This window comes from Bombina bombina, chromosome 6 (assembly GCF_027579735.1).
Source record: "Bombina bombina isolate aBomBom1 chromosome 6, aBomBom1.pri, whole genome shotgun sequence".
In the NCBI taxonomy this organism is placed as follows: domain Eukaryota; kingdom Metazoa; phylum Chordata; class Amphibia; order Anura; family Bombinatoridae; genus Bombina; species Bombina bombina.
Window position 1 is genome coordinate 761,717,954 of NC_069504.1, and position 17,615 is coordinate 761,735,568.

The 17,615-nt window shown below is 40.6% G+C and overlaps 1 protein-coding gene across 1 annotated transcript in view; it reads left to right on the forward strand.

The window, feature by feature from the left end:
- ASH2L (ASH2 like, histone lysine methyltransferase complex subunit) overlaps window positions 1–17,615 on the forward strand; it is a 579,627-nt gene that overhangs the window by 52,888 nt on the left and 509,124 nt on the right. Inside the window, exon 3 of the mRNA XM_053719418.1 lies at window positions 1,272–1,454. Coding sequence (XP_053575393.1) covers window positions 1,272–1,454 — 183 coding nt within the window. The remainder of the gene's footprint in view (window positions 1–1,271; window positions 1,455–17,615) is intronic.

The window sequence follows — 17,615 nt, forward strand, 5'->3', positions numbered from 1 at the left end:
AAGGGTTTATCGGCTAGTTCATTAAAGGGACAGATTTCAGCTCTGTCCATCTTGTTACACAGGCGTCTGTCAGAAAATCCAGACGTCCAGGCCTTTTGTCAGGCTTTAGCTAGGATCAAGCCTGTGTTTAAAGCCGTTGCTCCGCCATGGAGTTTAAACTTAGTTCTTAACGTTTTACAAGGTGTTCCATTTGAACCCCTTCATTCCATTGATATAAAATTGTTATCTTGGAAAGTTCTGTTTTTAATGGCTATTTCCTCGGCTCGAAGAGTCTCTGAGTTATCAGCATTACATTGTGATTCTCCTTATCTGATTTTTCACTCAGATAAGGTAGTTCTGCGTACTAAACCTGGGTTCTTACCTAAGGTAGTTACTAACAGGAATATCAATCAAGAGATTGTCGTTCCATCCTTGTGTCCAAATCCTTCTTCAAAGAAGGAACGTCTTCTACACAATCTGGATGTAGTTCGTGCCCTCAAGTTCTACTTGCAGGCAACTAAAGATTTTCGCCAAACTTCTTCCCTGTTTGTCGTTTATTCTGGACAGAGGAGAGGTCAAAAAGCTTCTACTACCTCTCTCTCGTTTTGGCTTCGTAGCATAATACGTTTAGCCTATGAGACTGCTGGACAGCAGCCTCCTGAAAGAATTACAGCTCACTCCACTAGAGCTGTGGCTTCCACTTGGGCCTTTAAGAATGAGGCCTCTGTTGAACAGATTTGCAAGGCTGCAACTTGGTCTTCGCTTCATACTTTTTCCAAATTTTACAAATTTGACACTTTTGCTTCTTCGGAGGCTATTTTTGGGAGAAAGGTTCTTCAGGCAGTGGTTCCTTCTGTATAATGAGCCTGCCTATCCCTCCCGTCATCCGTGTACTTTTGCTTTGGTATTGGTATCCCAGAAGTAATGATGACCCGTGGACTGATCACACATAACAGAAGAAAACATAATTTATGCTTACCTGATAAATTCCTTTCTTCTGTTGTGTGATCAGTCCACGGCCCGCCCTGTTTTTAAGGCAGGTAAATATCTTTTAAATTATACTCCAGTCACCACTTCACCCTTGGTTACTCCTTTCTCGTTGATTCTTGGTCGAATGACTGGGACTGACGTAGAGGGGAGGAGCTATATCAGCTCTGCTGGGTGAATCCTCTTGCATTTCCTGTTGGGGAGGAGTTATATCCCAGAAGTAATGATGACCCGTGGACTGATCACACAACAGAAGAAAGGAATTTATCAGGTAAGCATAAATTATGTTTTTTATTTGTTTCCAGGAAGTGACTGCTGAAGGAGGGGATGGCCTGGATACTCAACTTGGTTCTGTAGATGAAGAGAGTGGTCGTCAACTTGGGGAGATTGAGCTGCAGTGTGGTATCTGTACAAAGTGGTTTGGAGCGGACACCTTTGGAATAGATACCACGTATGTTAACACTTTACTTTTTTTTTATTTATTTTTTTATTTATAATTCACATGTATATGTGTAAATAAATAATTTGTGTGTTTGAGTCAACTTCATCATGTTGATTTTGTTACACTCCCTGTGTTCAAATTATAAAAGCACTAAGCCAGTTTTATCTTGTTGACACTTGTTTCCTCTCTGTTCAATGGTGGAAATTGTCCCTATGAACCAGTGAGCGTTGCTATAGCACTATCAGTTATGTACAACCACACTCCATGCTAGTTTAATTATAGATAACCTATATCTTTTAAATGTAATTAAAATCCGTTTTGTTTGCATTCCAGATATTTGTTCTTTGAATACAGTGCCCCTTTAAGAACTTGTATAAAATAAATATAAAAGTTGTATTAAACTCTTTCAAATGAACCAACACTTTTTTGAAAATGCTATTATGCCTCTTACTGCTTTATATAGGGATGAATTCAGTCACACACATAAATGAGCAGATGTTTGATTTATTCCAAGCTTAAAGTTACACTAAACACATGTCTTCTGATAATCCCAAAACCTACTTTTTCTTAATAAAAAAAAATCAATAAAATCACTGCTGTCTATATGTTCCTCTTACCCCAAACTGTTGAAGGAGATTGTTTCAGTGCTTGACTTCCTATGTAAGCTGCCATATTGTAACATACTTTACAGGGGCACAGTAGTCACATGCTCATGATGCATTCACGTGACACACACACACACACACACACATTACATATACTTAGTCTTAGAGGATCACATCTATTTGCAGATTGGGAGCTGCAGTGACTAAAGATACATATTTATTAGTCAGAGTATAAATGCATTAGATTTCCCCATTTATGTATATACATATATTATGCATCAGAATTTAAATAAAATGCTTATTAAGTACTGTTTTTATGTTTCTAACTCCCCCCAAAGTTTTATACTTTAAACTGCACGCAAGTTTTATGTTGTAAGTAAAGCCGTTTGCAGTGCAGGACTGCAAGCACTATTATCAGTGTAAATCATTTGTAACCTCTGTAAAGGGGAGAGGGAGGCTGTGACGCTGCATATACTCTCTGTGCAGAAGTTTTCTGCTTTTCAAGACCTCTCCTCCTGTTTATGTAAATCACTAAGGGATGCAAGTTATACAAGTTTAGTTGTTTAGCAATGATATAGTCTGCATTATATAGCAGTGCGATCAGATCCTTTCACACTCTGCTGATACACAGTCATTAGAGCAGAACTCTGTGTGTGTGATCAGAGGGTGGGACAAGTATATGTAATATAGCCGTGTGTTTGTCACATGACTGCATCGTGTGTCTACTGTGCCCCTGCAACATACGTTACAATATGGCAGCTTACATAGGAGAATCAAGCAGTGGATCAATGCTGTACTTTAAAACAATCTTCTTCAACAGTTTGGGGTAAGAAGAACATATAAAACAGACAGCATTGATTTATTTTATTTATATTAATAAGAAAAAGTAGGTTTTAGCAATTTTAATCAGGTGTTAAATGTCCCTTTAAAGGGACATAAAACAAGTTGGGATAGAGACAAAATATATGTACTTTAATTACTTTACCTGCAAATTTATACTGCAGTGCCTCTACATTAACCCTTTCATTTTAGTTTCTGAATTGTAAAGCTGTAACTCCCCCCCCCCCACACACATTTCCTTCTATGGCTGAAAAAGAAGATCGAAAGATCCCCAGAGGTGCGCTGGTGCTTGGATAGAGCTGGTATCGATTGCTCGAAGAAATTCACAAAATAGGGGCTGCACTCTCAGCAGTAATCCAAAGGAGTACCCGGCTGTAGATAAGAAGACAAGAGAGGCGCCAAACATAAAACAATATCGTCTGAACCATGGGCCAATAGCCCCCCCCTGTGTGCAGGATATACTCACAAAGGCTGCGGCACACGTACTGTGCCTGTTGAAGCGGATCGGGACTGTTCAGAGTCGCCCGACGGACACACAAAGAAGCCGGTACACGTGACCCCTGTAACCAATAGCAGGCCAATTCACCTGTCAGGTCCGGATCAACGGTCACTCGCTGGAAATAGGTGGTTGCGGTCTCAACCAGGAGAGACACCGGTGTTAGATATGGATTGCACCAGGGCAATAAGTGACAGGTAGCAAGGTGACTCAAATAAAAAGGTTTTATTTAAGATAAAAACAATCACAGCAACGCGTTTCTCAGCAAAATTGCCGTTTCATCAGGCTGTATTACTGACTGCATGATTACACCTTTTATACCTTGCTACACCTGTCTAAAAGGGGCGGATCTGACATGGGATCTTTGTCTGGCTAATCTTTAACTGTTTCTTAACTGTTCATTTTGATATACAATAGTTAGACAAGAATTTTTGAAAAAACCTTACATTTCTTAACTCTAATTAAAGACATATTCAAATCAATGAATACTTATACAATGTAATAGCATAATATTAACAATACAATAATAAAATAAAATAAAATAAAAACCTTGAACCATTTATAAATCTATTCGCCATCCCACCAAAGTCAATTCAAGTTCAGTTAATATTCACACTAATTGTGATATCATAGATATTCAAATGGATATGTGATATAATGATATAAATAAATATATATAGATATAATTAGGATGGTCACATATGAATTATGATATGGATTAACTAGTCAATCTTATAGGTATAAATCGAGAATGATGTATTAAAATATGCAATGATATCATATGTAAAGGGGTCGGTAACACGCCTTTGGCACTATATGGCCCTATTGGTAATGTCCTACAGAAAATAAATATATAAATAAAGTAATCCTTTCTGAATGGGATAATATGATAGGAGGGGGGAAGGTCACCTGGGATACTATAGTTACCAAACTACATATATCACTAGACATATTGGAATACAGGTGGAGACCCACTGGACACAAACCCCACTCAAAAGGCTGCCAAATCTATATTGAGATTCAAGCCGTTTGGATGTAGAGTTCTAAGGGTATGTATCCAGTAGGTCTCCCTCTGTCTAAGCCTAGACAGTCGATTATATAAATGTGATACTGGAATATGTTCAATGGGACATATACTAAAGCAATTAATATTGCCATTATGGTGTAAGTTGCAATGTCTAGGAACACTATGGTTTTTATAATTCTTTTTCATGTTCCTCACGTGTTCGGACCATCTAATACTGAGGCGCCTGCAGGTTCTACCTACGTACTGTACCCCACATACACAGGACAGTAGATATATTACATATCTCGATGCACATGTAATGTGCCCAATTATCGAATAGTGTTTCTTGGTGATATTTGATTTAAATGTAGTTTGTTGTTGTGTGATCTCGACACAGAGTTTGCATCTCCTGTCTTTGCATCTAAAAGCACCTACTGGTATATTACCCACTCGTTGGCGACTATTAAGAATTTTGTGCTTCACGATCTTACTGGGAGCTAAAAGAGATTTTAAGCTAGGTGCTTTTTTGTATACTATCCTAGGTTTATTACCCACCAGATTGCCTAATATAGGGTCTTTTTTAATTATACCCCAATGTTTATTGATAATTTGACGTATTTTTTTATGATTACAATTGTATTCTGTAATAAATGGAGTAAAATTTTCCATTAGTTGTGATTTCTCTTTGTTATGTGTTATGAAATAATTATCTCTCTTGTCTTTTTTCGCTCTTTCGTAACCATTCTCTATGATCTGCAATGGGTAATGTTTCTCCTTAAAGCGTTCTTTCAATATCAAGCTTTGTGTCTCATAATCACTCATGGAACTACAATTACGGCGAACTCTTTTGAATTGGCCATAAGGCACATTTCTCTTCCAAGGGAAATAGTGATGGCTATTGAAATCTAGATAGCTATTGCAGTCTACCATTTTAAAATGTGTAATACTAGTGATCCTGGAGTTCTCAAATTTAAGTTCTAGATCCAAAAACACTATAGTTTCATGATGTATCACGCTAGTAAACGTTAGTCCCTTATTGTTTGAATTAAGATGATCAACAAATGTATTAGCTGATGACATATCTCCCCTCCAAATAAAAATCAGGTCATCGATGTACCGCCCAAGGCAGGCAGATAAGGGAGGGGGGATTGTCCTACAGAACTTAACCGACTATTTAATAGAGGCACGGAAAATTCTACATGACACCACATATTACATAAAACTTAACTTTGATCCAACAACACAATATACCAATATTTTAAAAGGATTAGTCAATTATGCATTTAGTGAAAACATTATACTTAAGAAAGAGCGAGATTTTTTGTTACCCAAGGAACCAAATTTAGCGTTTTACTACCATCTGCCCAAATTGCATAAGAATTTAACCTGTCCCCCAGGGAGACCTATTATTGCGGGCATAGGTAGTCTTACAGATAACGTCTCCTCATACGTTGATTTTTTCCTGCAAAAACATGTGTTGGGCCTTGAGTCATATATCCGAGATTCTAGTGATTTAATTGCCAAGTTAAGTAAGATTACTGTCACTCCGGATCTTCTTTGGATCACTTGTGACGTTCAATCGTTATATTCCAATATATCACATTCATTAGGGTTGTCTGCCATATCAGAATATTTACAAAACGACATTTATTTACCTAATCCACAATGTGATTTTTTGTTACAGCTTATATCTTTTATTTTAAAGCACAATTACTTCATATTTCAGGATGAATTCTATCTTCAGGTCAAGGGTACCGCCATGGGCACCAGGTTCGCCCCAAGCTATGCGAACCTGTTTATGGGTTCCTTTGAACATGAATACATCTATAATGGCTCGTTTGGGGCGAGCCTGGTGTTCTATGGGCGGTACATCGATGACCTGATTTTTATTTGGAGGGGAGATATGTCATCAGCTAATACATTTGTTGATCATCTTAATTCAAACAATAAGGGACTAACGTTTACTAGCGTGATACATCATGAAACTATAGTGTTTTTGGATCTAGAACTTAAATTTGAGAACTCCAGGATCACTAGTATTACACATTTTAAAATGGTAGACTGCAATAGCTATCTAGATTTCAATAGCCATCACTATTTCCCTTGGAAGAGAAATGTGCCTTATGGCCAATTCAAAAGAGTTTGCCGTAATTGTAGTTCCATGAGTGATTATGAGACACAAAGCTTGATATTGAAAGAACGCTTTAAGGAGAAACATTACCCATTGCAGATCATAGAGAATGGTTACGAAAGAGCGAAAAAAGACAATAGAGATAATTATTTCATAACACATAACAAAGAGAAATCACAACTAATGGAAAATTTTACTCCATTTATTACAGAATACAATTGTAATCATAAAAAAATACGTCAAATTATCAATAAACATTGGGGTATAATTAAAAAAGACCCTATATTAGGCAATCTGGTGGGTAATAAACCTAGGATAGTATACAAAAAAGCACCTAGCTTAAAATCTCTTTTAGCTCCCAGTAAGATCGTGAAGCACAAAATTCTTAATAGTCGCCAACGAGTGGGTAATATACCAGTAGGTGCTTTTAGATGCAAAGACAGGAGATGCAAACTCTGTGTCGAGATCACACAACAACAAACTACATTTAAATCAAATATCACCAAGAAACACTATTCGATAATTGGGCACATTACATGTGCATCGAGATATGTAATATATCTACTGTCCTGTGTATGTGGGGTACAGTACGTAGGTAGAACCTGCAGGCGCCTCAGTATTAGATGGTCCGAACACGTGAGGAACATGAAAAAGAATTATAAAAACCATAGTGTTCCTAGACATTGCAACTTACACCATAATGGCAATATTAATTGCTTTAGTATATGTCCCATTGAACATATTCCAGTATCACATTTATATAATCGACTGTCTAGGCTTAGACAGAGGGAGACCTACTGGATACATACCCTTAGAACTCTACATCCAAACGGCGTGAATCTCAATATAGATTTGGCAGCCTTTTGAGTGGGGTTTGTGTCCAGTGGGTCTCCACCTGTATTCCAATATGTCTAGTGATATATGTAGTTTGGTAACTATAGTATCCCAGGTGACCTTCCCCCCTCCTATCATATTATCCCATTCAGAAAGGATTACTTTATTTATATATTTATTTTCTGTAGGACATTACCAATAGGGCCATATAGTGCCAAAGGCGTGTTACCGACCCCTTTACATATGATATCATTGCATATTTTAATACATCATTCTCGATTTATACCTATAAGATTGACTAGTTAATCCATATCATAATTCATATGTGACCATCCTAATTATATCTATATATATTTATTTATATCATTATATCACATATCCATTTGAATATCTATGATATCACAATTAGTGTGAATATTAACTGAACTTGAATTGACTTTGGTGGGATGGCGAATAGATTTATAAATGGTTCAAGGTTTTTATTTTATTTTATTATTGTATTGTTAATATTATGCTATTACATTGTATAAGTATTCATTGATTTGAATATGTCTTTAATTAGAGTTAAGAAATGTAAGGTTTTTTAAAAAATTCTTGTCTAACTATTGTATATCAAAATGAACAGTTAAGAAACAGTTAAAGATTAGCCAGACAAAGATCCCATGTCAGATCCGCCCCTTTTAGACAGGTGTAGCAAGGTATAAAAGGTGTAATCATGCAGTCAGTAATACAGCCTGATGAAACGGCAATTTTGCTGAGAAACGCGTTGCTGTGATTGTTTTTATCTTAAATAAAACCTTTTTATTTGAGTCACCTTGCTACCTGTCACTTCTTGCCCTGGTGCAATCCATATCTAACACCGGTGTCTCTCCTGGTTGAGACCGCAACCACCTATTTCCAGCGAGTGACCGTTGATCCGGACCTGACAGGTGAATTGGCCTGCTATTGGTTACAGGGGTCACGTGTACCGGCTTCTTTGTGTGTCCGTCGGGCGACTCTGAACAGTCCCGATCCGCTTCAACAGGCACAGTACGTGTGCCGCAGCCTTTGTGAGTATATCCTGCACACAGGGGGGGGCTATTGGCCCATGGTTCAGACGATATTGTTTTATGTTTGGCGCCTCTCTTGTCTTCTTATCCTTCTATGGCTGTATCTATATCTATTGTTGTTTTAGTAGAATGCAAAAATGCATAGGGATTATCTGCTGGAGCATGGCTAGAAGCGGTGTACTCTGTTGAAATACAATGCCTGTATCTAAACACTAAAATGGGGGGTGGAGTTGGCTTCTCCAGCTTAATTCATTTTGCTTATTTTTGAAAATTTATTTAAAATACTTGTGTGTGATCACCCACAGCAGAGCTGCTATATAGCTCCTCCCCTCACTGCCATACCCAGTCATTCTCTTGCAACTCTTAACTAAGATGGAGGTCGTAAGAGGACTGTGGTGTTTTATACTTAGTTTATTTCTTCAATCAAAAGTTTGTTATTTCTCTTGTTAAGTGTGTTCAGTCCACGGATCATCCATTACTTATGGGATATATTCTCCTTCCCAACAGGAAGTTGCAAGAGGATCACCCAAGCAGAGCTGCTATATAGCTCCTCCCCTCACATGTCATATCCAGTCATTCTCTTGCAACCCTCAACAAAGAAGGAGGTCGCGAGAGGAGCTGGAGTTTTTACTTAACTATTCTTCAATCAAAAGTTTGTTATTTTAAATAGCACCGGAGTGTGCTGTTTTTCTATCTCAGGCAGTATTTGGAAGAAGAAACTGCCTGCGTTTTTTATCTATGATCTTAGCAGGCGTAACTAAGATCCACTGGCTGTTCTCGACATTCTGAGGAGTGGGGTAACTTCAGAAACTGGGAATAGCATGCGGGGTCCTCCGCAAATGAGGTATGTGCAGTACTTTATTTTCTGGGAATGGAATTGACTAAGAAAATACTGCTGTTACCGTATGATGTAAGTATAGCCTTAAATGCAGTAGTAGCAACTGGTATCAGGCTGATAAATGTATGCGCAGTCGAGTTATATTCTAAGGACTAGAATTTGACTGAGAAAATACTGTTAACACTGAAATAATACTTAAGCCTTCTCTGCAGTGGTAGCGACTGGTAGCAGGCTTAGTGATAGCTTTGCATGACATTGAAAAATGTTGTTTTTTGATAAAACGTTTACTGGCATGTTGTTCGTTTTTTTGTGAGGTACTTTGGTGATAAATCTCTTTGGGCATGATTTTTTTCCACATGGCTAACATATTTTTCTGCATGGAAACCGTTATATCTGGGCTCCCACTGTTGTGATTGGAGTGGGAGGGCCCTTGTTTTAGCGCCTTGTTGCGCAGTTAAAATTATTGCACAGTCTTTCTTCTTCTTCCTCCTTGATCCAGGACGTCTCTAGAGAGCTCAGGGGTCTGCAAATTTCATTTGTGAGGGAGGTAATCAGTCACAGCAGATCTGTGACAGTGTGCTGACTGTGATTAAAAGCGTTAAATCTTAATTGATATCCGTTTTATCCGTTTTGGGTATCGAGGGGTTAATCATCCTTTTGCTAATGGGTGCAATCCTCTGCTAATAGTACACTTCTTGTTAAGAATTGTTTAATTATATCTGTATTTTTGAAGCGCTGCAGCGTTTTTTATATTGCTTGTAAAACTTATTGAAAGTGATTTCCAAGCTTGTTAGTTTCATTGCTAAGTCTGTTTTAAACATGTCTGATTCAGAGGAAACAGTTTGTTCATCATGTTAAAAAGCCAATGTGGAGCCCAATAGAACGATGTGTAGCAATTGTATTGATATTGCTTTGAATAAAAGTCGATCTGTACCGATAAAGAAGCTATCACCAGACAACGAGGGGGAAGTTATGCCGCCTAACTCTCCTCACGTGTCAGTACCTGCGTCTCCCGCTCGGGAGATGCGTAGGATTGAGACACCTATTACATCTAGGCCCTTACAAATCACTTTACATGATATGGCTAATGTTATGAAAGAAGTATTATATAATATGCCCGAATTAAGGGGCAAACGCGATAGCTCTGGGTTAAGGACAGAGCGCGCTGATGACACGAGAGCCATGTCTGATACTGCGTCACAACTTGCAGAACATGAGGACGGTGAGCTACATTCTCTCGGTGACGGTTCTGATCCGGGGAGACCGGATTCAGAAATGTCAAATTTTAAATTTAAGCTTGAGAACCTCCGTGTGTTACTAGGGGAGGTATTAGCGGCTCTGAATGATTGCGACACGGTGGCAATTCCAGAGAAATTGTGTAGGTTGGATAGATACTGACGTTTTTCCTATACCAAAAAGACTTACAGAAATTATCAGTAAGGAGTGGGATAGACCCGGTGTGCCTTTTTCCCCTCCCCCGATATTTAGAAAAATGTTCCCTATAGACGCCACCACACGAGACTTATGGCAGACGGTCCCTAAGGTGGAGGGAGCAGTTTCTACGTTAGCCAAGCGTACCACTATCCCGGTGGAGGATAGCTGTGCCTTCTCAGATCCAATGGATAAAAAATTAGAGGGTTATCTTAAGAAAATGTTTGTTCAACAGGGTTTTATATTGCAGCCTCTTGCATGCATTGCGCCTGTCACGGCTGCAGCGGAATTCTGGTTTGAGTCTCTGGAAGAGGCGATTCGCACAGAGCCGTTGGATGAGGCCTTGAGCAAAGTTAGAACCCTTAAGCAAGCTAATGCGTTTGTTTCAGATGCCGTAGTACATCTAACCAAACTTACGGCTAAAAATTCCGGATTCGCCATACAGGCGCGCAGAGCGCTCTGGCTTAAATCCTGGTCATCGGATGTAACTTCCAAGTCTAAACTACTTAACATTCCTTTCAAAGGGCAGACCTTATTCGGGCCCGGCTTGAAGGAAATTATTGCTGACATTACGGGAGGTAAGGGCCACGCCCTTCCTCAGGACAGGGCCAAACCAAAGGCCAAACAGTCTAATTTTCGTGCCTTTCGTAACTTCAAGGCAGGAGCAGCATCGACTTCCTCCGCTCCAAGACAGGAAGGAACTACTGCTCGTTACAGACAAGGTTGGAAAGGCAACCAGTCATGGAACAAGGGCAAGCAGGCCAGAAAGCCTACTCCCGCCCCTAAGACAGCATGAAGTCAGGGCCCCCTATCCGGAGACGGATTTAGTGGGGGGCAGACTTTCTCTCTTTGCCCAGGCTTGGGCAAGAGATGTGCAGGATCCCTGGACGTTAAAGATTATATCTCAGGGATACCTTCTGGATTTCAAATCCTCTCCTCCACAAGGGAGGTTCCATCTTTCGAGGTTATCGACAAACCTAGTAAAGAGAGAGGCATTTCTACGATGTGTACAAGACCTCTTAATCATGGGGGTGATCCACTCAGTTCCGCGATCGGAACAGGGACAAGGATTTTACTCAAATCTATTTGTGGTTCCCAAAAAGAGGGAACCTTCAGACCAATCTTGGACTTAAAGATCTTAAACAAATTCCTAAGGGTACCATCGTTCAAGATGGCAACCATTCAAACCATCCTACCCATGATCCAAGAGGGTCAATATATGACCACGGTGGACTTAAAGGATGCTTACCTTCATATACCGATTCACAAAGATAATTATCGGTACCTGAGGTTTGCCTTTCTAGACAGGCATTACCAGTTTGTGGCTCTTCCCTTCGGGTTAGCCACGGCCCCGAGAATTTTTACGAAGGTTCTGGGCTCACTTCTGGCGGTACTAAGACCACGAGGCATAGCGGTGGCTCCGTACCTAGACGACATTCTGATACAAGCGTCAAGTTTTCAGAATGCAAAGTCTCATACAGAGATAGTTCTAGCATTTCTGAGGTCGCATGGGTGGAAAGTGAACGTGGAAAAGAGTTCTCTGTTACCACTCACACGGGTTCCTTTTCTAGGGACTCTTATAGATTCTGTAGAGATGAAGATTTACCTGACGGAGTCCAGGTTATCAAAGATTCTCAATGCTTGCCGTGTCCTTCATTCCATTCCAAGCCCATCGGTAGCTCAGTGCATGGAGGTAATCGGCTTAATGGTAGCGGCAATGGACATAGTGCCATTTGCGCGCCTGCATCTCAGACCGCTGCAACTATGCATGCTCAGTCAATGGAACGGGGATTACTCAGATCTGTCCCCTTTGCTAAATCTGCACCAGGAGACCAGAGATTCGCTTCTCTGGTGGTTGTCACCGGTTCATCTGTCCAAAGGAATGACATTTCGCAGGCCAGATTGGACGATTGTAACAACGGATGCCAGCCTTCTAGGCTGGGGAGCAGTCTGGAATTCCCTGAAGGCTCAGGGATAGTGGACTCAGGAGGAGAAACTCCTCCCAATAAACATTCTAGAATTAAGAGCAATATTCAATGCTCTTCTAGCTTGGCCTCAGTTAGCAAAGCTGAGGTTCATCAGATTTCAGTCGGACAATATCACGACTGTGGCTTACATCAATCATCAGGGGGGAACCAGGAGTTCCCTAGCGATGTTGGAAGTCTAGAAGATAATTCGCTGGGCAGAGTCTCACTCTTGCCACCTGTCAGCGATTCACATCCCAGGCGTAGAGAACTGGGAGGCGGATTTCCTAAGTCGCCAGACTTTTCATCCGGGAGAGTGGGAACTTCACCCAGAGGTGTTTGCTCAACTGATTCGTCGTTGGGGCAAACCGGATCTGGATCTCATGGCATCTCGCCAGAACGCGAAGCTTCCTTGTTACGGATCCAGGTCCAGGGACCCGGGAGCGGTGCTGGTAGATGCATTAGCAGCCCCTTGGGTTTTCAACATAGCTTATGTGTTTCCACCATTTCCGTTGCTACCTCGGCTGATTGCCAGGATCAAACAGGAGAGGGCATCGGTAATTCTGATAGCGCCTGCGTGGCCACGCAGGACCTGGTATGCAGACCTAGTGGACATGTCATCCTGTCCACCATGGTCTCTTCCTCTGAGGCAGGACCTTCTAATTCAGGGTCCTTTCAACCATCCAAACCTAATTTCTCTGAGGCTGACTGCCTGGAAATTGAACGCTTGATTCTATCAAAGCGTGGGTTTTCGGATTCGGTTATTGATACATTAATACAGGCTCGGAAACCTGTGACAAGAAAAATTTACCATAAGATATGGCGTAAATATTTATATTGGTGCGAATCCAAGAGTTACTCATGGAGTAAGGTTAGGATTCCTAGTATATTGGCTTTTCTACAAGAGGGTTTAGAAAAGGGTTTATCCGCTAGTTCGCTAAAGGGACAGATTTCAGCTCTGTCCTTTTACACAAACGTCTGGCAGAGCATCCAGACGTCCAGGCCTTTTGTCAGGCTTTGGCTAGAATTAAGCCTGTGTTTAAAGCTGTTGCTCCTCCGTGGAGCTTAAACTTGGTTCTTAAAGTTCTTCAGGGTTTTCCGTTTGAACCCCTTCATTCCATTGATATTAAGCTTTTATCTTGGAAAGTTTTGTTTTTGATGGCTATTTCTTCGGCTCGAAGAGTATCGGAGTTATCTGCCTTACATTGTGATTCTCCTTATCTGATCTTTCATTCAGATAAGGTAGTTCTTCGTACTAAACCTGGGTTTTTACCTAAGGTTGTTTCTAACAGGAATATCAATCAAGAGATTGTTGTTCCATCATTATGTCCTAATCCTTCTTCAAAGAAGGAACGTCTTTTTTTGCATAATCTAGACGTGGTCCGTGCTCTGAAGTTCTACTTACAGGCAACTAAAGATTTTAGACAAACTTCTTCTCTGTTTGTCGTTTACTCTGGACAGAGAAGAGGTCAAAAGGCTTCAGCTACCTCTCTCTCTCTCTCTCTCTCTCTCTTTTTGGCTTCGTAGCATAATACGTTTAGCCTATGAGACTGCTGGACAGCAGCCTCCTGAAAGAATTACAGCTCATTCCACTAGAGCTGTGGCTTCCACCTGGGCCTTTAAGAATGAGGCCTCTGTTGAACAGATTTGCAAGGCTGCAACTTGGTCTTCACTTCATACTTTTTACAAATTTGACACTTTTGCTTCTTCGGAGGCTGGTTTTGGGAGAAAGGTTCTTCAGGCAGTGGTTCCTTCTGTTTAATGTTCCTTCCTTGTCCCTCCCATCATCCGTGTACTTAGCTTTGGTATAGGTATCCCATAAGTAATGGATGATCCGTGGACTGAACACACTTAACAAGAGAAAACATAATTTATGCTTACCTGATAAATTTATTTCTCTTGTAGTGTGTTCAGTCCACGGCCCGCCCTGTCTTTTTTTCAGGCAGGTTCTAAATTTTAAAATTATAACTCCAGTCACCACTGCACCTTATAGTTTCTCCTTTCTCGTCTTGTTTCGGTCGAATGACTGGATATGACATGTGAGGGGAGGAGCTATATAGCAGCTCTGCTTGGGTGATCCTCTTGCAACTTCCTGTTGGGAAGGAGAATATATCCCATAAGTAATGGATGATCCGTGGACTGAACACACAACAAGAGAAATAAATTTATCAGGTAAGCATAAATTATGTTTTTTAAATGGTACCGGAGTGTACTGTTTCATCTCAGGCAGTATTTAGAAGCAGAATCTGCCTGCGCTTTCTATGATCTTAGAAGTAACTAAGATCCTTTGCTGTTCTCACATATTCTGAGGAGTGAGGTAACTTCGGAGGGGGAATAGCGTGCAGGTTTTCCCGTAATAAGGTATGTGCAGCTAAAATATTTTTCTAGGGATGGAATTTGCTAGAAAATGCTGCTGATACCGAAGTAATGTAAGTAAAGCCTTAAATGCAGTGATAGCGACTGGTATCAGGCTTATTAATAGAGATACATACTCTTATAAAAGTGTATTTTAAAACGTTTGCTGGCGTGTTTAATTGTTTTTTACATATGTTTGGTGATAAAACTTATTGGAGCCTAGTTTTTTCCACATGGCTGGCTTGAATTTTGCCTAGAAACAGTTCCCTGAGGCTTCCCACTGTTGTAATATGAGTGGGAGGGGCCTATTTTGGCATTTTTTTGCACAGCAAAAATTACACAGACATCCAGCTTCTTCCTGCATGATCCAGGACTTCTCTGAAGGGCTCAAAAGGCTTCAAAAGTCGTATTGAAGGAGGTAAAAAGCCACAGTAGAGCTTTGGCAGTTGTTGTGATGTTTTTGTCATTTGTTATTCCGTTTTTGGTATTAAGGGGTTAATCATCCATTTGCAAGTGGGTGCAATGCTCTGTTAACTTATTACATACACTGTAAAAATTTTGTTAGTGTAACTGCATTTTCTCCAACATAGGTGTGTCCGGTCCACGGCGTCATCCTTACTTGTGGGATATTCTCTTCCCCAACAGGAAATGGCAAAGAGCCCAGCAAAGCTGGTCACATGATCCCTCCTAGGCTCCGCCTACCCCAGTCATTCTCTTTGCCGTTGTACAGGCAACATCTCCACGGAGATGGGTTAGAGTTTTTTAGTGTTTAACTGTAGTTTTTATTATTCAATCAAGAGTTTGTTATTTTGAAATAGTGCTGGTATGTACTATTTACTCAGAAACAGAAAAGAGATGAAGATTTCTGTTTGTATGAGGAAAATGATTTTAGCAACCGTCACTAAAATCCATGGCTGTTCCACACAGGACTGTTGAGAGCAATTAACTTCAGTTGGGGGAACAGTGAGCAGTCTCTTGCTGCTTGAGGTATGACACATTCTAACAAGACGATGTAATGCTGGAAGCTGTCATTTTCCCTATGGGATCCGGTAAGCCATGTTTATTAAGATCGTAAATAAGGGCTTCACAAGGGCTTATTAGGACTGTAGACTTTTTCTGGGCTAAATCGATTCATTATTAACACATATTTAGCCTTGAGGAATCATTTATTCTGGGTATTTTGATATAATAATATCGGCAGGCACTGTTTTAGACACCTTATTCTTTAGGGGCTTTCCCAAATCATAGGCAGAGCCTCATTTTCGCGCCGGTGTTGCGCACTTGTTTTTGAGAGGCATGACATGCAGTCGCATGTGAGAGGAGCTCTGATACTTAGAAAAGACTTTCTGAAGGCGTCATTTGGTATCGTATTCCCCTTTGGGCTTGGTTGGGTCTCAGCAAAGCAGATACCAGGGACTGTAAAGGGGTTAAAGTTAAAAACGGCTCCGGTTCCGTTATTTTAAGGGTTAAAGCTTCCAAATTTGGTGTGCAATACTTTTAAGGCTTTAAGACACTGTGGTGAAAATTTGGTGAATTTTGAACAATTCCTCAAGTGAGGGGAGTAAGCATGGTACTGCATCATTCCCTCCTTCGTCTACACGAGTCTTGCCCACTCAGGAGGCCCCTAGTACATCTAGCGCGCCAATACTCCTTACTATGCAACAATTAACGGCTGTAATGGATAATTCTGTCAAAAACATTTTAGCCAAAATGAACACTTATCAGCGTAAGCGCGACTGCTCTGTTTTAGATACTGAAGAGCATGACGACGCTGATAATAATGGTTCTGAAGGGCCCCTAACCCAGTCTGATGGGGCCAGGGAGGTTTTGTCTGAGGGAGAAATTACTGATTCAGGGAACATTTCTCAACAAGCTGAACCTGATGTGATTACGTTTAAATTTAAGTTGGAACATCTCCGCATTCTGCTTAAGGAGGTATTATCCACTCTGGATGATTGTGACAAGTTGGTCATCCCAGAGAAACTATGTAAAATGGACAAGTTCCTAGAGGTCCCGGGGCTCCCAGAAGCTTTTCCTATACCCAAGCGGGTGGCGGACATTGTTAATAAAGAATGGGAAAGGCCCGGTATTCCTTTCGTCCCTCCCCCCATATTTAAAAAATTGTTTCCTATGGTCGACCCCAGAAAGGACTTATGGCAGACAGTCCCCAAGGTCGAGGGAGCGGTTTCCACTTTAAACAAACGCACCACTATACCCATAGAGGATAGTTGTGCTTTCAAAGATCCTATGGATAAAAAATTAGAAGGTTTACTTAAAAAGATGTTTGTTCAGCAGGGTTACCTTCTACAACCAATTTCATGCATTGTCCCTGTAGCTACAGCCGCATGTTTCTGGTTCGATGAGCTGATAAAGGCGGTCGATAGTGATTCTCCTCCTTATGAGGAGATTATGGACAGAATCAATGCTCTCAAATTGGCTAATTCTTTCACCCTAGACGCCACTTTGCAATTGGCTAGGTTAGCGGCTAAGAATTCTGGGTTTGCTATTGTGGCGCGCAGAGCGCTTTGGTTGAAATCTTGGTCAGCTGATGCGTCTTCCAAGAACAAGCTACTTAACATTCCTTTCAAGGGGAAAACGCTGTTTGGCCCTGACTTGAAAGAGATTATCTCTGATATCACTGGGGGTAAGGGCCACTTT